The sequence below is a fragment of the Chamaea fasciata genome, unplaced genomic scaffold (assembly GCF_029207755.1).
Source record: "Chamaea fasciata isolate MVZ Bird 193981 ecotype frontalis unplaced genomic scaffold, bChaFas1.0.hap1 SCAF_23, whole genome shotgun sequence".
Taxonomy (NCBI): domain Eukaryota; kingdom Metazoa; phylum Chordata; class Aves; order Passeriformes; family Sylviidae; genus Chamaea; species Chamaea fasciata.
The window spans coordinates 2,546,698-2,569,642 of NW_027094108.1; the positions used below are offsets into that span (position 1 = coordinate 2,546,698).

The 22,945-nt window shown below is 43.6% G+C and overlaps 1 protein-coding gene across 1 annotated transcript in view; it reads left to right on the top strand.

The window, feature by feature from the left end:
- The window catches only part of PLCH2 (phospholipase C eta 2), a 65,200-nt gene that overhangs the window by 19,455 nt on the left and 22,800 nt on the right, over positions 1-22,945 (top strand). The window contains exons 2-6 of the mRNA XM_066203065.1: positions 16,392-16,538; positions 16,890-17,133; positions 17,634-17,763; positions 18,771-18,941; positions 20,765-20,858. Of these exons, the coding sequence (XP_066059162.1) occupies positions 16,392-16,538; positions 16,890-17,133; positions 17,634-17,763; positions 18,771-18,941; positions 20,765-20,858 (786 nt within the window). The remainder of the gene's footprint in view (positions 1-16,391; positions 16,539-16,889; positions 17,134-17,633; positions 17,764-18,770; positions 18,942-20,764; positions 20,859-22,945) is intronic.

The window sequence follows — 22,945 nt, forward strand, 5'->3', positions numbered from 1 at the left end:
GGCAGGATACTGTGTCCCTCCTTACCCAGCATCAGTTTTCTTTCCTAGAGGGGAGACAAACTTTTTCCCAATCCTTTATCATTCCTGTTTAATTAGATTTCAAGTCCTCAGGGGAACAAAGTGTTTTATCCTGTGTATTTCAGTGGTATGTAGGAGGGGCAGGAACTATTCCTGGCTGGAATTTTTAGGCAGCACCCTCATACAAAGATGCTGAAATTCTTCCCCAGGATTTAGACAGGACTCAAAGGTCTGTGTCTGTGTTCTCCTGCGCTGTGCTTTGGGACACAGACTACAATAATGTGCATTGTTTCCTTGCCATATCCCATTAATTCTGCATTAATATTTCCTTGCAAGTTATAGAGGTGGGAAATATATCATCTTTGCCAAGAAAAGAACGAGAAAGAAATCCAAAGAGAACAGCTTGCCTATTTTTATCTGTAGCTGTAGACTTGCTTTCTAAACTTAAGCAAGTCTGGGAGGATCCCAAAACAATGTGTAGGATGCTGAATGGACACAGGGGAGGCATTAACATAAAAAAGAGGTTGGGTTTGTTTTTTTTTCCCTTCTTAAATGAAGTAGCACCTCACTGACGTTTGCTGCCTACTGCAATACATCCCAGAGGAATTAAAAGTTAATTATCCTCTGCGCTTCTTTGCTGACATCCACAAGTTTTCCCTTCAGCTCTTTTCCGGAGGAGTAAAGCAAAAGACATCCCCACGTCCTGCCTGAGAGCAGGGAGGCAAAGAGTTAACAAACAGTTATCCCAGGTGGCTGAACACTTGAGTTGCAGGGAAAGGCTGGGAACGTTCATTGAGCTCCTGCGCTGGTTTCTACCTGCCAGCAGCTCCTGATGCACTCCTGCACAGGGAATAGAGGATGAGCCTGCTCAGAGCACAGGCGGCAGGCATCCCTGGGAGCCCTCGGATGCTGCAGTGAGACCAACGGGCAATGCTCTTCTCCTCATTTCTTTAAAAGAGTCTTTTGAAAGATCAGGGATGTGCATATGGTCTTTGCTGCTTCCCCTGGTGTTTTCACTTGAATCTCTCACTGGAATATGGATGATGCAAGCACAATTAAATGCCTCAGCCCAGAAAAAGGTAAGGGGAAAACGTTTATTTTAACCACCTTTCTGAGGGAAATTAGTTTTGCTGTAGAGGGAAGTGTAGTTTACAAAGCTTCCTTGGACACTTCTTTTCTGTCATTCAAACTTAAATGCTTTACACAAATACAGCAGGTTCTTAAGGGAGCTTTTGCTGTACCTTTGCCTCCTACTATCACTAAAGCTTAAATAATAAATGTATCTCTAATGGCTGCTTCTTCCTGCATAAAGTGTGCAACGAAAGAGTGCACCAGGTACGTTCATGTTCCTTTTCTGCTCGCTTAACTAGCTGCTGTCACCGTAAGAAAGGCTTTCTATTTTTAACCAGAGACCTTCTGCTACCCACATTAGAAGAGAGAAAAGAGACTACAGTTCTGTTGTGAGTCAGCTGTATTGTTTTAATTTTTTAAAACAGGTGAATTGCTGCTCATTAGATGTAGTTTCCTTACACGCATCCAACAGGGCGAGTGCACAGAATCAGTTGGGGTTGAAGTTGTCCCTGGTGGGATTAAACCGGGGTGAAGTCAGGGAAGTGCCTCGAGCTGGGAAAACTGTGCTGCAGTGTCCTGCATGCTGAACTTGGAGCTCATCCCTCCTGTACTGATGGCTGCTGAAGGAATCTATGAACTCAAGACCAATCCTCAAAAGCCCAGTTTTTATCTTTAAAAGCTTTAGTTCCTTGTTGATTTACTCAGTAAAAGCCCAGAGAGAGAAACCCTTCCCTGTGATGTATTTTAATTGACTCCAGTGCCTGGTTGCTTGTCTGTATGCATTCTGTATTTTATGCCTGTTAGGCTTGTGGTTTTACAGGAGTTATGCAACAAGTAAAGAAGGATGTCTTGGGTTCTGTGTCCTCAGAAAAGCTGCTCTGGACACTGGTCTCACACCTTGGTGTCCTTGGGGAGGCAGAGCAGCATCGCTCACTCCCTGTGTTTTCAGCTAGTCAATGCTTAGTGCCACGTTCCTCAATCCCTTTTGAAGGAAGCATTCCTTAAAGTTCTCTCTTCTTTTCTAAAAATCATTTCTAGATGAAAACTTTACCACAGTGGAAAAACGCTTGGCTCACACTTGGTGTTTGGGTGTCAGAACCAAACCTCGTACCTATGAGCTCTGGTTTGGCTTTGCCATGTCTTTGTTATTAAAATACCAAAAATAAGCCCCAGCAATGCCATTCACTGAGGAGAGGACAACAGGTAACTCAGAGAGGTGTGGCTGTACCTGTGCAGTCATTTATCACTGCAGCAAATACTGTTCCAGTAACTGAAGGAGGATGTGGATGTGAAAATTACAGCAAATTGGCTTTAAAAGGTCCCATTCTAGAGCAGAACTGTAATTAAAAAAAGAAGAGGGTGACCATAGAACATCACATAGGAAAAGCTTTAATTGTACATAGAAATGGCCATTGTTTTTTTCCATAGTTTCATGACCATTTTTGAAATTGTTTTATTTATTGATGAAATTAATATCAAATCTAAGAATACTTCTAGGCTGCGATAGATTTAAGGAATCTCAGAAGTATGCAAACAATTCAGGTAAATAATGAGAGAGTCTCCATGTGCATCACAACAACAGAAAAATGTTAACCAGTATTTCCTTGGAGATTTGTTAAGAACAAGGCAGAGATGATGAGATGCATTTGGGCATTGTCAATATTTATTTAAAAAGCAAAAAAACAGATTTTAAAACTTGGCATGAGAATTTATTTGCCTGTACCATATTGCTGGCATAGAGGCTGGAGATTTGGGTGCATGGAAGCTTTAATTGAACAGTGTGCTAAATAGGGAGAAACTATTTCCTATATGCCAGAACTCTTTTTGTTCCAGGGGGAGAAGGTGTTTTCTTAAATCTTCATAACCTTTAAATCCTCAAGTTTTGGATTGAGTTGGCTGAAGGGTACATTTATCATAGAATTGTGGAATGGTTTGGGTTAGAGGAGATGTAAAATATTGTCTTGTTTCATCCCCCTGCCATGGCAGGGACACCTTCCACTATCCCAGGTTGCTCCAAGCCCCATCCAACCTGGTCTTGGACACTTCCAGGGATGGGGCAGCCACAGCTTCTCTGGGCACCCTGTGCCAGGGCCTCCTCACCCTCACAGGGAACAATTCCTTCCCAATATCTCATCTCACCCTGCCCTCTGGCAGTGGAGAGCCTGAGCATGCTGTTAATGATTGCATATTCTAGCAGAAGTGTTTCAGGACTGAAAACCAGAATAGTTTGGTTCTGAAAATTTCATGATGGGACAGCATGAGTATTCCTGATCCAGGTATTGTTCTCTGAGACCTGATGCACCAGTGTGCATTTGCACTTTGAACAAACAAGGTCCTCAGCGAGGGTGTGACGGAGCAGGAATTGTGTCACCCAAAGTCCTTTTGGCTTTGTCTTACTGGGTTCAGCTTCTAACTTCTGAAAACAGGAATGAGAGAGAGGGGCTCTCACCTGAGGATCTCCCTGGAGATCATCCAGGTAGGAAACTGCTGAGGCTGAGATTGAATCAGTGTGATTAAACCAGCTCGGTGTTCCTGCCAGGTGGTGTCGTTCTAAGGCAGCGAGTGGAAACACCTGGAAAACCAATGAGGCAACTGAAATGGGCAGAGGTTCCATGGGCAGGGGTTCCATGGGCTGAAGCCACGGGCAGGGGGTTGCATGAAGGTTCTTTTTAAAGGGTTCCACCTTCTTGCTGTCATCTGTAGCATTAACAGGAAATGAGATTCTCCTCCCACTCAGGTGCAAAACCAGTCATGATGCAGCTGAAGTTCCCGAGTGTGTGGAAGCCTCCAAAAGCCTTCAAATGATGATCTATGCAAACATTCATAGTGAGAGGCACCAACATCCAGACTCTCAAGGCTTTGGTGTTCCAGTGCCTTGCCACTCTCCTTTTTTAAGCGGTTCTGGCTGACTAGAGGCTGAAGAGTCATTGACGATGATCCAAAATATTCCTTGCTCTCAGTAATTCTGAAACGTTAGCTATCACTAAAGAAACAACTGATATTGCCAGTGCTATTGGGAGAGGAATGGGCCGTGTCCTGAGAGAAGCATCTTGTCTGGGAAGATGTGGGAAATTAAAAAACGCGGCAGTTGGCAAACATCTTCCAGTGGAACAGTTCATGAGATGTGGCTGCAGAATTTCAGCCTCCAAAATGCTACAGGCTCCCAGGAGCAGCATATGCACAATGTCTCTCACTGGGGAAGATGAGAAGAGAACTCAGGCGTTCTCTGGGTCTCCAGCATCATCAGTCCTGATTTTGCCTCTTACTGAGGATATTGTTTCTCCTGGTCTAACCCTCAATTAGAGATGGTTTCCAGATGCCTCATCTTCAACTTGGTTAAAAAAAAAAAAAAAAAAAAAGAAATAGGGAAACATTGCAAAGAAAATGTCATGTTAATGCTAAGTGGACAACTTCAAATTAACTGGTACCATACGTGCAGCTTGCTGTGATTCATATCCCTTCTGTCCCCGACAATCATTTGTGTGGGGAATGTGAATTGAGTCCAGCCAAATGGGAAAGCTCTCCCACTTCAGGGAATTACAGAGGGATAATCAATATTGGCCTCTGCAGGGCTAAAGACATTATGTGGCAGAGAGCAACTAAATTTTCTGGCATGATGAGATCTGACATGGAGTGAGTGTGGACCTGCCAGTACTGAACGAAGTCCAGAACCGCTGTTAAATGTGGATCTCTGTAAAATATTTTCCTGAAAACCCATTTTTCCAGTTCAGCCAGCGAGCTGACACTTTCATCAGCCTTCAAATGCCTGCTTATCTTCTGGCTCTAAGCCCTGGGGAGAAATGAATCTGTCAGGATGCTTTGTTTCAAACTGAGGTGGGTATTGGAGGCCATAGCAAAAGATAGAAACACATTTCCTGTAAGAGCCCAGGAGCAATTACTTTACTTCCTGTACGTTTACCTGAGCCCTGCTAAATCCAGGACCAAATAAAATTGGCAATCAGCTGTGAGACTGCAGCCCCTGACCTTGCTGTGGGCTCCAGCTCAGCACCCTGTGCTCTCCGTGCTGCTTCCTGCTGGTGATCCTCCCCTCAGGGATTACAGCAGGTGGTTCCTGCTCGAAGGAAACCACAATTACGGTCATCTTTCAAGCTTCCAGAAAGACCTGCCGTTGGTTTCTGAGATTTACAGATGCTGGGTTCTGTTGAGTGATCAGTTTTTGAAAGGAAACTTTAAAGAACATCCTCATAAGGCTGTCTCTCGGATGTCACAGAAGCTGAGAAAAGCACTGAATGAAGACAGAGACTGAGTTATTCCTAGAGCCATTGCAGCTCCTTTTTTTCCCCTCATCTTTCATGAAACTGGTCTATATTTGAAGAAATAGGGAGTCTGTCACGTATTTCAAAATGTACATGGCACAAAAGGAAGGTCTGGAAGAGTTCTGAATTTATACAGATAGAATACATTAAAATTCATCCCAAATACAGAATTAAAATTTGTGAGTTAAAATCACTTTGTGGTGATGCATTTCAATATCAAGTGACTTTTCTGAGCGTCTCTCAACCTGTCTTGCGTTCCTGTGCCCATTTTGCTTTGGATTTTTGAATTCTTAGAGGGGTTTTCCTAGAAGGCGTAATCATATTGATGGACTGCTTTCCTCCCAACCTGCCTTAATCCCCCTCTCTGTGTTTATGGCCCATGGCCCTGAACAGATGGTCAAGCACTGAAAGACCTTTAAATGTAAAGGGTTTATGATCTTACTTCAATTAAGTGTGTAGGGACATTTTCTTATAAGAGTTGGTGGTCAGAGACAAGGTGACCTTACAGCACCATTTATAGTCTTAAAATCTTCATTTTATGCTGACATTTTTCTATGACTGACAAAATTTGTTTATAACAGCTTTGCAAGGAAAAGACTTCAACAGCTCAGATCACAAAGCCTGTTCTCACTTAATTAAAATAATTGCACCATTTTTTTTCCAGATGAGCCTGAGAGAACTAAACATCATGGCAGGAGGCAGAGTAAATTGTGATTAAATTAGTGCCGTTGTTGCTAATGGGTCCACGTTCCACAAACACTCCTTCAAGTGAATAAAGTAATTTAAGGGATTTCACAACTGGCTCATTTTAATAATGGGACTTTCTAAACAATTTTGGGGAGCCTTGGGAACGTTCGTGGTTGTGGTTGCCTAAAGCAGCTGTCCCAGGGCACGGAGCAGCAGGAAAATGTGATGTTACAGCCTCTCCCAGTGGAATCAGTGCCTCAGTGGATGGATCCTGAAGACAGGCGTATTTCAGACAAGCTGAATGACTTGCTGACTGTGCTCTGAGCCAGTGCACAAATGTTTCACTTGGAGGCCTGGTGGGTGAGACACAGAGGCCACGGAATAACCTGAATTCCACTCGATCTGGGCAAGATGTGCAGTGTTAATCTCCAGGGGGGATTATTGTGCTTAGAGGTGCTGTCCAGATGGTCAGGCAGGCTCTGCCTGTGCCCATGGCAGAGGTCGGCAGGGTGGAGCTGGGCTAGAATTGGGGAAAAGGCAGCTTATGCACAGTTGGGACAAGGTTGTGGTCCAGCAGGTGTTCTGGCCTTTCTGAGCCAAAACCATCTGAAAGTGATTGATTTAGTCAATTCTTACTACGACTAATACAGAAGTTTTTAGTTGAAAGACAGAAATAGAAAATGTAACAGTGAACGTCTTTTCTCCATCAGCATCTGCTCCCCAAATCCCTCTTCTTGGGAAGAGCCCACACTAAAAACATGGGCAGCTGTTGCATACAGACACAGCTGTGAAAAAGCACAGAGTGCACTGGAAACGTGAAGGCAAATGACTCCAGCAGAGAGGAGAGAAACTGCAGCTGAGCTGGCTGGTCTGGCTGCCCAGTTCATGCTGCTTTAGACCTCTTGGAAGCTTTCCTGGGGGAAAGGGAACAAACATAAATCACATGTTTAGAAATAGTGAAGGAATGAGCATCATTCACCTTTGGTTCATCAAGTCCAGTCATCTCCTGCTGCTGGTGTTTGTGCCCATGTATGTGGGGTTTTGAACCTTCACTGTTACTGGGTATTCCTGACTTGTATTTAGTGATGTGCACTTCAATGAGATGTATTTGCTTTTCATATTTCAGAAACATCTTTGCATGTAGTGCTTCAGAAGGCAGTGACAGGCTGACTAACTCCTATGAAGATCTTGGACTGGGGTAGCTAAGATGTAGCTGTAAATGGAGTTTCTGCAGCTTTTACAGGGTTTTTTTGACTGGTGCTTAGAGCTGAAAGTACAATGGAGAGGGTAAATTAAGTGAGAGGTGTGCCAGAAGGCACTGATATCTTCTGTTTCCCCCTTGTATTTTATGACTGTTGTTGGTTGGCAATCTTTTTCTTTTGATTCTACAGCCATTAGAAGTAAGACTTCCCTGGGTGGGAAGTGGGAAATGGGAGTACCTGTATCAAAGTTGTTCTGTGTATCACTAACAGCGGCCCATGAGTGGCTCAGTGTTTTAGAACCAGCCTCTTGTGCTGAGGTCAGTTTGTTAATCTGGTAAACTGGGTCTGTAGAGTGGCCATGCAAAGGTAAAGGGAGTGCATGGCTGGGAAGTCACAGGTCTAATCCTGGTGGATTTGCAGGTCAAACACACTGCCAGCTCTGTAACATTTAATGTCTCTGGCAGTCAGGATATTGAAATTTCTACTTCTGGTTTTTCTACTTTGAGGGCTGCAGCTGTTTCCCTATGTGTTACATAACTGTTCACACTTTTTCCATCCCTCAGCAGTCAAGTGAATCCCTCCATCCTGAAAGACTGCATTAATGATAAACCCATTTGTCTCAGGAGGATCTCCATCCTGTTCCCTTTTCTCCATCTTCCAAACCATATGTGTGTTGTGCTCCTGTGTCTTCTTCAAGATGTTCTTACTGTGGGATGGAGTCTGGCTCCTCTGGCACTCTCCAAGTGAATTTCTTCCCCTGCAAGACTTTGACATTCCAGCATTGTTCAAGTGTTCCGAGTTCCGTTTTTAGCTAAGCCACAGGCCAGCCTGGAGACTCAGACATCGTTGGTTTTAAAATCCGTCTCGTGGCATGAAAAGCCTTTGTTACACTCAGACAATAATAAGTTCCTGAAGTGCTGTGGAAAGAAGTCTTTAATCTCCATGTTATGTCAGGTGAGCAAGATTTCTCTGAGGATGTCAAGTGAGGCAAGAATAGAAAGCCATTTCAGTAGGCTTAGATCCTAAGTCCTCAGCTCAGTGTGCTTAAGAGTTGGGAGAGGGATTGTGTCCAATTTAACCCTTCCTTATTCCCTGTTGCTTTTCCATGCTGTTATCCAGTATCCAGAATAATAAATGGAGGCACCTTCTGAAAGATTTTATTTTTCTCTGTTTGCATGATGATGATTTTCTTAGGAGGCCTGAAGGGGAATATGGATAGTGTCAACTGAAATAATTTAAATTAACCTTCTCTGTGTGCTCTTAGGATTAAAAATCTAACTTTAACTTGAATATTGTAATAGTTATTTTCCAGTGCTATAAATCATTGGCATTTCTCTCTACTCAAATTAAACCAAATCCACATTCCAAGCCCTGCTTGTGCAGAATTCCAGTTCTGAACCATGAAACTCGCATCTTGAGCAATGCTGCAATGGGAGTTCCATTTCACTCTTCCCTTCCCTTTGTCCCCAGGTGGATAACACATAAATGGGGAACGCAGACTCTAGGATGTCCTGGCAGAATTGAGATTTGAATTTTGAAGGGAGTACCTTTAGCGTTCTGTGCCAGCCACTGATTTTGTTGCATGTACAGGCTGGAAAACTGCAAAGAAAACTGATTGGTACTGCAAGAGGGGGAAAAAAGAGCTAAACAGCTGCAAAACTTTCGGTTTATTCAAAAGTTTGCCTTAACTCTGTCTCCTCGTAATTAAGAGCCTCAAAGTTTGGTTCTCTCTCCTTCCCCGTGAGGTACAGCAGTGACATTCTCGCCATTTGAGGTGTTGTTTCTGAAGCATGGACATTACACAAAGATGCTTATGGGTTTATTTGAGGAATTCAGAGAAGCAGGTGGTAGAGAAGACAAGGAAACTCCCAGATCTCAGCTCTCATCCCGGCCCAGGCTTCACGTGAAGAAAGAATTAGGATCTTTAGAACAAAGTTTCCTTTGTTCTTCCCTTCAGGGCAGAGTTTTCTGTGGGATGCATATATCCTTCTGAGCGTTTTACAGGAGAAGTTGCTCTTTCCCTGATGACAGTTTGCAGTCATCTCACTAAATTGCTCTTGAAAGATGCCTTAGGAGGGTGGAAGGCTGTGGTTGAAATGTTTGAATAAATAGTGGCAAGAGTGTACAAAGCATCACTGCCACCCGTGGTGCAGACCCAGTTTGGTTCTAGTTTGGAATTAATCTGTGGTTAAACTCTGAGTCAAGCCCAGTATAAGAACTCTGGGCATAGGTGGTGAAATAAACAACTTGTAATTGAGAGTGAATCATCTCCAGAATTAACTACTCCAAAGCTTTTTTCAAACTGTGAAAGGAAGAGTAGGAAGCACTTAATGAATGTGTTTTTAAACGGGCAATTTGTGTTTAGCTCATCAGGGTAGAAGCATATGAGGCTCCTTGTACAGATCACAGATGGCAAGAGAGATTGTCTATTGTACTTAAAACTTAATGTAGCTTAAGTGGTTGTGATAACCCGAGTGACAGATTTCTGTATTTGGAGTTCAATGAGTGCATTTCAAATGGAATGAGGTAGTGACTTAGTGCTTTTTAAAAATTAATCCTCACCTGCTTTAATCTGTCAGTCTTGGAGCCCCCTCAGTGCTCCTGGTTCTGTTACAGCAGTTCTGGGCACTGCAGCTTCCTGGCTGTGCCCTAAGCAAGATCTTCTCTGGCTTTGTCAGCTTGCAGAGACTAAATAGATTGTGAGATGGAAAGATACTGGGGAAGAAGAAGAAGAAGAAAGAGGAGGTGGAGGAGAAGAAGATGAAGAAGAAGAAGAGGGAGAAGAAGAATGAACTTTTTTGAAACCTTTTTTTTTTTTTTTTTCAGCTGCAATGTGTCACCTAAATCCCTTGACTGGATAGGGCAGGAGCACGGCTTTAGGATTAGTGCGTATGATGGATTTAGGATTTGAAGCAAACATGTGTTGCTGTGTTTCCATCGTATCTAGTTTTTGCTGCCTAGAGAGAAATGTTCTTTCTTTTATCAGGAATGTCCATTAAAATAGTGAGGAGAACCTTTGGAAAAGAGAAGAGTGGCACAATGATATTTTGAAGAGCTGTACAAGAAGAAAATGTGATTATCCTTTTTTTTTTCCAGCCCTGGAAAGAGACTGAAGAGCTTATGCACCTAGGCAGATCCACAGCGAAAGGCAAGGGTGGCTCAGGAGGGCAGAGAGGGGAATGGATTGTGCTGTTAGCTGTGCATTATTTACTGCAGGGGATGTTGTTGTTTGGTTTTGAAGAGCAGGTAGAGCCCCAGAAAGCGTGGGACCTGCAAATCTGTTTGTAACCAAAGAAAGGAAAGGGTTTTCTCTTTGTGGGAATCACTGTCAGGAGGAGGAAACAGTGGAGGAGCCAACAACTATAAATTGCTGTAATGTCTTGATGATGCTGAGCAGCTGGGAAAGCACCAAAGGAAAAAGAATATCAGCAGGAGGAAATGAATTTCATCAGGAGGCCTTGCTGTCCAGAAATTGTTTCATCTACATGCCAAATTGCCTCATGGTCCATTGTGTGTCTTCTTTAAAATCTTGAACTGAAGCCCGCTCAATCCTCCAAAGTTGTCACAGGTACATCGCAATGAAAAGGATTTTATTGGGATTTTAATGTTCTAAATCTGGACTGTGAGAGAGGCCTCGATTTGCTGAGGAACTGTTCTGAAACAACCTGAAAAATACCACTGGATTTTGGAAATCAACAGCTATTTTCTATTTTTCTGATAATATTTTTATTCTATTACATGGAAAATGTGTACTACAGAATCTTGATACCTCCTAAGACCATCAGTGCTTGTTTTCAGTCCAGCTCAGATATGGATATCTCAAAATCTCCCTTGCTTCAAAACAAGTTCTCAGTGGCCCGTCTGGCCGAAGATTTCTTCTGGGTTGGTGGCAGCATCGTCGCTTCTCCCAGATGGAAAATTGGCCACTTTGGTAAGAAACTGAACCCCTGCATTGAATGAAATGGTGACACCTCTAAATCTTCCATGTTGAAATCTTAGTTAGTGGCACCTGTGTAGCAGCAGCGTGGGGAGCAGAAAAGCAGGAAAGATTTGAGGCAGCCCTGCTCTGGTGACGTGTGGCTTGGTTGGTAGTGCAGTTCTTTTTGTCTTCACTTACAATTTCATGACTGATCTGTGTTCTTCAGGACAAGCTAGAGCAAAGCTGTACATTTTAACACTTGCTGACCTTTTAAAATATTCTGTTTCATAGACTGTCTCCTTCCCCTTACCCACAGCAAGAGAGGTTTGCTGTCTGCCAGTATCGTGCGCCTCTTAACTCTTTAATTTTATTTGTAGTTTAGAGTGTTAAAAATGAGCATTTGGAAGTATCTCTGCTGTCTTCATCCACACTAGGCCACAGGACTCTTTAGAGGTTGTTTTCTGAATACTGATACACAAAACTCTCAAGCTTCACTGGCTCTGTGAGAAGAATCCCCTTTGGGTGCTCACAGCAGCCTTTTGTTTAAATAGCTAATAAACCCAGCAAATCTAATTAGAGATGGCCAGAGAAAACAGATGTTCTAGTAAAAGCACTTTAGTAACAATCTTCTTGAGCCGCTTCTGCGTGTCCAGTGAGGAAACCTGCAGCCTTGACCAGAACCACCCTTGGAGCACTTTTTTGTTCTGTTTCTCTGTCAGCTTCATCCATCAAAGATGTTTTTTAGCAAGAAAGTTGGACATACAGATAGCTTAGAAAGTACTGGGAATTTTTGCAGAGGTCGAGAAACACCATCCAACTCTGCTTCTGCATTTCCCTGGATGAAGGTGGCTGATGGAGGGATGGAGAGCTGACAGCCAGGCCTCGAATCAAGGCCCTAATTTCCGTAGGATCAAGAGCATCTCTTCTCCCATTAACACCTCATTTTTTAGCGGTTGTGTACTTCAAGGATGGATTCAGTCTTCCATCATCTCTTGTACACAGTAAACACTGTCCCAACCATTGCTGGCAGAATTACAGAGAAATGTTCTTTTTCAAAGACACTTCCAGATTTTTTTGGCCAATGAGCAGAACAGTAGAGAGTCCCAGACTTCAGTGGAGCTTGAGCCACTGAAAGCCAACAAGGGGGAGAAAGCCGTGCTAGGAATAAGTTGGTTGGTTTAAAAGGTGAGAGGGACCTGTTCATTAGGCTGGAGGGATGCAAAACGAAACAAATGAAGATTAATGAGTTTGGATGTGATCTGGTTTTTAACTGGATCCAGTGATGTGAGTGAGCCTCACACACAGTTCAGAAGCAGGATTGGCAAAATAGCTTCTGGACAGAATTCCCAACACGCTCTGCTGGATATATTATTTATTTGGATGTATTACATATTTTATATCATTACATTGATATATTGATTTTTAAAAAAGATTTGATGCCTCCTGTCTGGAAGGAAAGTGATATTCCTGGCAGGAATAGTTGGAGCCAGTCAGCTCTTTGGTTTATGTATTGATGAGCCACTTATAGCTGTGAAACCATTTCCAGTGAGACTTCAAAAAATGGGGCAGTCATTATGTCTTCAATGGATTGGCAGTGCTGGATGTGTGACAAGTGTGGGAGTCCTCTGTTTGTGTGTGGGAAAGCTGTTTTGGTTTGGTGATATTTTAAGGGAACAACTTGCCCTTCTGGTGCACGTGTACTGGGGGGGTTTCTCTGGGCTCACAAACATCTTCTGGAGGCCCTGGAGAGAAATAAGCCGCTGAAATCTGTTTTCCTCTCCTGATGTTGTTTGGGAGGGTGGTTGTTGGGAGGCACTGAGTTGGGATTCATTCCTCCAGGATCTGTTCATGCGGCAGAACTCAGCAGAGGGGTTTGGTGCTCCCTGCTCACTGTCCCTGAGCCTGGCTGGGGCAAAGGTGTGTGACACCACCTGGGGCTGCCTCAAACCCAGGGACGTGAATCTTTTGACAAAGCTGGTCCATGTACAAAAATATTCAATGACTCAATCTCCTGACTTATCTTCATCCCCACATGCTAAAATACTCCCACTCCTTCACACATTTATATCAAACTCAGAGACTCCTAAAAGACAATAATGCCACTGAACCATAAATAATTAATTTGCAGACACTAGAACATCTTTCTAACAATAGGCATGAAATTGGTCTCCTTTTTTCCCCTTCGTTTCAGGACAAATTGTAGGGTTTATGGTTTGTGTAGTTTTGCTATTTATTGGTACTTTCACACTTCATATAGTAAATATAAATGTTATTAAGAAGCATGAAAAGTCCCTGTGAGTCTTTTTGCTGCATCAGTCCAGTGTGGAACTGGGTGTTCCATGTTTCTATTCCCTGCTTTGCTCTGGCACAGCTCTGTGCTGCAGTACAGAGATCCATCTTCTCTCCACGATTTTTTTGTCCAGATGCAAATTGAGGCAACTCGTTAGATCAGAAGAGAGCTGAACATAAGCTGAATTCTGGAAAAAAAAGGAACTAATGAAGTGCAAAACAGAAAAGCTGTAATTCAGCCTTAATTGAAGATAGTTAAGAGCCATTTCTTCGAAAACCTGATTGATTGCAAGACTGGGGGATTTTCACTTGAAGTATAGAAATGAATCCTTAAAGAAGGAATCTGAACAATGGCAAGGAGAAGCAGTTCTACCTCTCAGCAGTGTGCCCATTTCACTTACATGCTGTGAAAGACTTCAGAAAAAACCATATAATTTTCTGTTTGATACAAGTACCACTAGGATTTCTTTTTTTTTTTTCCTTCCAGTCTCTGTAGTGCCCTAAGCTTGCAGTCCCAGGGAATGTGTGTGAGTGCCACACACAGGGACAGGTGTGGAGGTTTCCCTGCTCCATCTCCTGGCCCTTGCCTGGAGCCCCCAGCAAACACCTCTGCATTCCCTTTGGGGTTTTCCTTCCCACTGCACTGCCAGGATCCAGAAAAGCAGCTGCTCTGACACAGGAAGGAAGAGATTTCTTGTGCCCTCCTTTCCCTGTGTCACCAGCCCCAAAAAGATGGCAACACTGAAATACTGGGGCTGGTCACAGACCACCCAAGCTCGGTCCAGATGAGCTGGAATTTCAGCAGGCAGCTGTGAGGTGCTCAGGGTGGCTTTGGGTGAGAAATCCTTCAACAAAATAAACAGCAGCATTGAAAAAACAATCCAAGGGTGCTCATTAAAATGTTAGCAGCAGGGAACATATTCCTACTTCGTGCAAAAAGCAAAGTAAATGTGTGTTGCAAAAAGACTAGTTTTATTTTGGTGCTTCTTCATTATGTTCTGCTTTGTAACAGGTGTGATCTTTGATACTGTTCCCATTCCTACTCTTCTCATTTCTTCCAATAAGATTATTTACTGTTATAATTCCCAAAGAGGAGGTGGGAAATTTAATGTGATTTGAAGTGTGCGTGATTAATGTTCAGAGAAATTCTTTTATTAGCAATTTTGACTGAATTTTTTTTTCCCAAAAACCCTATAAACCTTGTGAAATTAAAATAAGTTCAAGCTTCCCATAATTCTTATCTCAGTAAATCTGAGAAATATTTATCTTCTTCTGAATTGGAATGAAAGCAGATATTGAAATTTGAGTGTCTGTGAGAGGGTTGGGCTGAGTTTGGATCTGATGTTGCAGTGGATTCCAGTGATGTTTCTGGCACAGCACTTGCCTTTATGCCTGATTCCTGCTGAATATAGATTTTCTCTAAAGGCATCTGTGACTGAAGCCAGGGGTCCAGCTTTAAGGAGTAAAATGTTACACGAGAGATTATCTTGCTCTCAGTTCCACATCTTCTCTCCATGAATATTTAATTAACATGGACAATGAACTCCACAGAACTGGGCCTTTAAATTAAAATTTCCTTTTACTATATCGGTCTGCTTTCAAATGAATCTATTTTGCTGAACCTTTTCCAGAGTAAATTAATAGACTTTTTCTGAACATGAGCTCTAAGGCACAGGGACATCAAAGTTTTTTCCCATTTCTTTTTACTTACCTTGCTTTTGCTTTTGCCTGAGAGATGGACTTGATTCACCTCAAAGAGCTGTGTTGGTGTTGGTGCATTTTGGAACACATGGAGTCAGTGTTTTCATTTGGACACTGTTTCATCTTTAATCTTGATGGCAGAAGATTGATAAAACACACCTGACCTCAGAATCTGCTTGCATTTATTTCTAAAATAGAATGTGTATTGCACGTGTTAATTTTCATTCTTCAATCCAGAATCTCAAAAGCAATTTTCACTCCTCATCTCTAGGTCTGGGAAAAAAAATGCTGAACATGGTAATAGTTTTAATTTTACTTTAACAGATCAGGCAGAAAGTCGGAGGAAAATCAGGTCACAGGCTCTGCTCTGTCATCAGGGGAAATAAATGGGAGACTTGGCAGAAAATGTGAGTCTGCATTTATTCCTGGGACAGAGCCAGCCGCTCACAGTTGGATTGAAGTTGTTGAGCTTAGTCCTTGCAGCAGCTGGATTTCAGAACAAGGCCCCAACCTGGCTCCCAGGGGCTCCCAGTGCCAGAGCCCTGGTTTGGCAGCAGCTCCCCAGGAAAGGGCAGGATCCCTGCAGAGGCAGAGCAGACCCTCGGAGGGAGCTTCTCCCAACCCTCGTGGCTTCTAAGGCCACTGCCTGCAGTGTTTGGGATGCTGCCAAACCCACAGGAATGGAACAGGTCCTGAGACCCAGAGGCAAAGTGCAACACAGGTGAGACGCCTCCTGCTAGGAAACGGGGGTTTGGGGGATTTGGAAGATGAAATATCTGTGAGGGTCTTGCTAAGCAGATCTATAGGATCAGTGACTTGATCCATAGAAGCAGTGGGACCTTGCTGGCCCAGGATTCCATTTTCCAGGTGAAATTTCATCCTGTGTCCAGCACAAGGTTCACATGTTGTAGGAGCTCAGATTTGAGGTGGTCTTGAGCAAGGTACATACCTTGCGCTGGTGCCAACATATGCACATTTCATAAAAATTTATATGGGAATGAAAACTTCCACATTTAGAGGTAAGTCCACAGTCACCAAGAATCTTTCTACCTTTTTGATCATAATACCTGACCTCTTATCAGGGGTATCAGGTATATCAGACAGGAAACCTTGTCCTTTGACTTGAACCGTTCACTTGGTAGCATCTGGATGTGTTTTCTTCCCGTAAGGACGATTCCAAAGGGAGCAAGGTGTGACTCTCTGCTCTCTCTTCATTGCTCTCCTCAGTGGAAAGATGTATGAGCTCCATGCAAGCTGGCACCCAGATGATCAAACTCCGTGGTGGCTCCAAGGGGCTGGTCCGTTTCTACTACTTGGATGACCACAGGTCGTGCATTCGCTGGAGACCCTCTCGGAAGAATGAGAAAGCCAAAAGTGAGTGTCAGCCACAGAGCTTCCCCTCTGACCCCTCCTGGGGCATTGTCCTCTTGTAAAGAAACGAGAATGGAGGGTCTGGCTCAATGGGAGGGGTTGTGCTTGACTTTAAAGGGCAGGAAACGATTTTATGATGGGTAATTCATGAAGTTGAGGTTGCTGCTGTTGGCTGTGCAGGTTGCAGGGGTGGAGTGTGCTGTAAATGAGTCAGAGGCAACCCCTGTGTGAACTGGGGCCTTGCAGTGTGAGGTTTGGGCTCTCCCTCTCTGGGATTTCTCTGTGGGATGAATGCACCTGCCCAGCCCAGGGCATGCTCACGGCCATTAATGAGCTGCACTCCTGTCACTGCAGTTTCCATCGACTCCATCCAGGAGGTGTGTGAGGGGAAGCAGTCGGAGATCTTCCAGCGCTATGCCGATGGCAGCTTCGATCCCAACTGCTGCTTCAGCATCTACTACGGGGACCACATGGAGTCCCTGGACCTGGTGTCCTCCAGTGCCGAGGAGGCACGGACCTGGATCACAGGGCTGAAGTACCTGATGGCAGGGATCAGTGACGAGGACAGCCTCTCCAAACGCCAAAGGACCAGAGACCAATATCCTTCCTGTGCTGCCTGGGAGCTCTCCCAGCACTGGAGAGCTGTGGATAAGCTCAGGATTCCTTACAGTATTTGCTTTGCTACAAGTAAGCTCAGAGCTTCAAAGCAGTTCCCATTGTATTCCCTGTTTCCAGAGACAGAGTTCCTGAAGAGGATTGTTCTGGGCAAGATTTCACGATGAGTGACTGCAGTGGACTGAAAAACACAGAGGTGTATTCCTCAATCTCACTCCCACTGTAAAACCAGGATGTAACACTGAGATCCACTCAGAAGTTTTTCTTCTGTGTTGTCAAATAGGCACAGGGCACATGTGGCATGTTGAGCGCAGCAAGTCTAGAAGCTGTTACTGCACTAACATGAGGAGAGTTAGATATTAGCTTGACCTTTCATTCCCAGTCTCATTTGTAGTGTCTCCTAATGTGAAAAAAAAATCATATATCCGTGATGTTCAGTAACATCCTTCAATACTCCCTGCTGTTCCTTAACTCCTGTTCAATGTGGTTGAAGCAGACATTTGATGAGGCAGATAAAAATGGGGATGGCAGTCTGAGTATTAGTGAAGTGCTCCAGCTCATGCACAAACTGAATGTCAACCTACCCCGACAGAAAGTCAAGCAAATGTTTAAGGTAAGATTGTTTTTTTCCTGAAAAAGCAAGGATTTAACACAAAACCCAGTAAGAGAGATTGCAAATACTCCAGCAGCTGGTTTGTTTCCACTCTGCTGAGATATACTACACAGTCCATTTGGTAAACTGGAAAGAGCTCTAGAAACACATCACAGATGAATTGTTAAGCACAGAAAAAGGCAACACACCAGCTACCTTCTGGTGTTACATAACGTGAAAACACACAGCACCAGGACTGCTCTTTTGCTCTACGTTTTTGATCAGAAACTCAGTCATGTTTCCTCCTCCTATCACGTTCTCTCTAACAAATATTATAAAGTATGCAATATCCTATGATAGCTGGTAATAGTAAAATATCCAGCATGCAAACTTCTGTATCTGTATCAGATTTTTGCACTGCTAAGAGCTGTTTGTTTGACATTGCATTCTGCTGACCTTGGCCCAATTTAGTGAGCAACAATGGAGATGGTAGCTTTTGTTATCACAAAGTCCCTGCAGGGACCAGCAAGCCTTTATGTGAAATCCCCAATGATTTTTTTCTTTACTCGCAAAATTAGTATTCTTCCAGATCTTATTAATTTATGGCCGTAGATTTAACAGATATCCTCTCAAATCCTGGATATAAAATTAATTTCAAGATGACTTGGGTTCCAATGATCTTCTGAGGATGTGAGTGGGTAATTCTGCCAGACATGGGCATGTGGTTGGAGGGTACCTTGTCTTTACTTGACTGCCACAGACAGAAGAAATCCTTCAGCAGGGCTCCCTGTGGAACAGTTAAAACCTTTAAAGTTGTTTTTTGGCTCCTGCACTGATGTATCCATGGGACAGGTTCAAAGCTGTGCAGAGGATTCCTGTGACAAGGCTGATCAGTCGGTTCCAGCAGCCACGTCAGGCAGCTTCAACCTGCATTTAATTCCGGTGCTTCCTGCTCATGCAGGGGTTTGTTTATTTAAAATTGGTGCAGGCAGTTGGGTTCCTGACTGTCTCGTTGCTGTGTGCTGCAGGAGGCTGACACAGATGACAACCAGGGCACGCTGGACTTCGAGGAGTTCTGTGCCTTCTACAAGATGATGTCGACGCGGCGCGATCTGTACCTGCTGATGCTCACCTACAGCAACCACAAGGACTACCTGGACACAGACGACCTGAAACGCTTCTTGGAGACTGAACAGAAGGTAGGCCCAAGCCAGGAGCAGAATTCCAGCTGCATGCCTTCCTGCTTGCCATTGGGAATGAATTCCCTTTTAAAAGGGGTGGGGACTTCAGTGCTGTGCACGTGAAAAACAGACAGATGTCTCTTGATTTTCATCTGTAGGCTGGCAGGACTATTTCTTGAATCTTCTTGCTCTCACTACCTTTTTTTTTTTTCCCCTGTAGGCTCTTTTGGTGTGCCCCTAAATATAATCTCTAGAATTGCTTTCTTTTTCCATGTGTTCCCCTTGAGCAATCCCATCAGCATCTGTCTGTTCCCAGCGTTCAGTACCTTGGAGCAAAGCTGATGTTCCTGGCTCTGCTTGTGACCTAGTGCACAGCCCATGATGAAACTCTGAATTACTGTGTCACACTATCTCAGTGTGTAAACCGGAAGATTATCTTTCAAAGAGCAGTTGAGAGGATGATTAATGTATGGGAGAGTTTTTGAAACACATTGTAGTACATGAGAAATTTTCTCTGAGGGATTTAACTCCAGTGCTGCAGGAACAAATGCTTTGACGTATCTTTGCCCTTTTCCTCTCATGGTCTCCTCTGAAACTTCATGCCATGAGTCACAAATGTCCATGAGTTTCAGCCATTGTCCATGAAAGGAATGAATAAAAAATCCACCTCTCTGGCAGTTATCTTCTTAGATAAGTGGCGAGTGTTTCCATTTCATTGGTCAATTGATCTTCCAGATGGTGAGGGGAAGATGAACACTCACCACAGGACACAAATCAACTCAGCTAATTACTGCCATGGCCAAATCCTGCCTGGGGGGCTTCTCTCCCTTGCCAGCCTTTCTCATACAACATGGACAGGGAAAACATCTTTACTCCATTCCAGGAAAACCTGGTGTTCCTGGGCTTTATCTTTTGAACCCAGTATCATCGACGTTCAAATCCAGAGTCAGAGGGTTTTGTCTTACTTTTATTTATTAGGGTTTAAATTACCCCCAGAAAAGGCATTGATCTTGTAGCGGATGTGCTGGTGGTTCCATTTTCCCCCAGGCAAAGATTCTGTCAAATTGGTGGTCACTTTATTGCACTCTGATGACAAGGGCTGTGTTTTCATGGCATGTACAGCACCCAATAGAAAGGATTTGCTGGACCACTCAGGACGGGAATGTTAAATAATATCAGGATAATAGAGAATGCATCAACAGTTAATAGTAGGAGTATTAATTGTGTTAAAATTAAGTTACTAAAACATTGCGTTATGTAAAAAAAGTTACAGCTCAACAGTACTGGCCCTGGTTTCACAAATGACAACATTTACAGACAAATATTTCCCTTTGTACTCTTTTCTTTTTCAGTTGAGAATGCAAAGCAACCTTGAAGTTATCAGATTTCCTGAGAACATTATGTCCCGTTTCTCTGTTTCCCTGCTACTAACAGATTTTTCTGTCTGCTGCATAAAGATGAGCCATTTTCTTGTTTTATTTTAAAGTTAAAAAAAACCTTTGATAATACAAACTAATCCCCTAATCCTACAAGAGAAGAAATCCCATTGGTTTGTGACAAAGCTCGTTCTGTTTGGATGCTCTGTGGTGCCTAACAACAGATCTGACCTACAAAGCAGAACTCTGCCATCAGGCAGCTGCCAATAGCACAGAAACTTTTCACAGAGCGCTCCCCTTCTGATCTGACCTGACACTGATTGACAGGAGTGAGAATCCCACTGGGGAACTGGAAATCCCGAGCCCCACTATGGATAATCTGCCCAGTTGTTGGACTGGAGACAGAGGAGAGAGCTCGGAGAAGCTGTGATTAATAGTTAACACTGCATTTTTCTGCTTTTACAGATGACAAATGTGACTAAAGAACATTGCCTGGAAATCATCAGCAAGTTTGAGCCATGCCCGGAGAACAAGAAGGAGGGAGCCCTGGGAATTGATGGTAAGCTGGCTGGTGCAGCTTTTGTGGGGAAAAGGGAACTGTCTCAATGCTCAGGAGAATATTGCTGCTGCTTGCAGAATATATAGCTGTAGAAATTTGTCATGTTGTATAGAGTACGTTTCCAGTCTTTTTGCCTTTTTTTTTTTTTTTTAATATCTACCATTTACTGAGGAATCTAAAGGGAAATCAGCTTTCTTTGGAAGAGTTTTGAAAGGTACATATCACGATGAAGCAGCAGTTATTGCAAGTCAGCTGGAACTGGAGGTGTCTCTATTTGTGCTTTTGGAAAATACAGTTGAATTTAGTTGCATCATTCCTGCAGGTATTTTTGGAAATCATTTAAGTCTTAATATAAGAAGAGTGATGTGATCCAGAGTAAATGTCTGAGTGGGATGATAGATGAAATTGGTCCTGCCTTCCTGACCTTTGCTGCTGAAACCTTCTCTCTAAATAAATCAGTGCTGTACCACCAGGCTGCTAGCTGTTATTTTGGGGGCTGCCTGTGAGTCCTTTCCCCTAAACAGTAAATTTTCAGGCAGATTTTACTGACTCCGAGATGGGAGTACATTCCTCAGGAATTTGGTTCTGTGCAAAAGTTCTTGGACCTTTAGAAAATCAGTCTTGTCCATTTCTGTGGGTGTGTTGTCATCCTGAAAAGTGGCAGAACAGAAGTTGTTTGGTTTCCTGCAGGAAGAAGTGGGTAGTTTCTGGTACAGTGTGTAAGGTGGTTGCTTAGGATGGGTCAAGGTCTGTTCTACTTCCAGACTAAATTTTCAATTTATTTTAAAGCTTATGCTAATGCCAGTGAGGGAGCAGATGACATTCTTTTCATTTTCTGGTCTTTACAGGCATTTGCAGTCACATAAATAATGAATAAGCTAGGTCATTATCTTGCCTTCCTCATACCTGCAAAAGTAAGAGCAGGCTTTTCAAACTATTGTAAGTTTCCATAGAGAAAAACAATTTTTAAAAATTCTATACAATTGCTTTGCCTCAGAATGGATGATAAAACATTAGAGACTTCATGGGTTAGGATAAGAAAGAGTCCAGCATGGTGACATTCTGCTGGTGTCTGCTACAGAGCTCCTGATCAGGGGGAAGCAGAAGCTGAGGTCCTTTGGAGACAATTGGAAAAAGCTTTGTGAGCTTAACCCCTCCAGTAACTTGCTGGAAGTGCAGCAGAACAGAACAGACCTAATCCAGAGCTTAATTAATGCAGGAGATTTCTGGTAACATCCAAACAGAGGTGACAGAGGAGCTGACAGGGACACACTGCGGGGCATAAATCTGCGTCTGCATGTGCATCATGTGTGAACGCGTGTGTGCACACACAGAGGAGTTATTCCTCTCGTCTTCCTGTGGAGTTGAGACTTCAGATGTCTCCTGTCTCCCAGAGAACAAGTCCAGTTTTGCCCGGGGGACTGAAATGCAACAGCCATGGAAGCTGAAGGTGCCTGTTTATTCCCCAAATTGGTACAGCCCAGTCAGGAGCATCCTGCCCACACTTGGCTGCACTTCAAGGGTAGTGAAATAACAGAACAGTGTTCTTTGTCCTTTCGTATTCATTCATGTGCCTGTGCTGCCTTTGTCCTCAGCTGTGGTGGCTTTTGTCACAGAGCACCTTGGGCTGGCCTGTGACAATGGGCTCATTCACAGCCTTGCAAAGAAACCTTTACCTTTGTCTGCTGATCAGTGACACCGCGCCAGCGCACCTTCCCTGAGTGTGAGCGCTGCAGTCCTGTGGGACACACCGCTGGCAGGACCTTCCTTCATTCCTGATTTTATTCCTTGTAGGACTGATGAATCCAGTTAGTGTGAACTCGTTACAACCATCGTGACATCATATTTTAACAAGAGCTTAAAGCAAACAATGGTGGTGTCGCAGCAGCTGCCCTCCCAGTGCTGGGTGGAATTAATCTGGCAGCAGCTGATTGGTTTGCAGGAAGAACTGATTACCTGCCACGAGTGGTTGGCTGTGTGTTTGCTGACACACTCTGTGCTCTATCCATTTTCCACGGCGGCTGCTCTGCCTTGGTTCATCTTTTGTTTTCACCCTGGCTCCATCACTGATTTGCTCATTGATCATG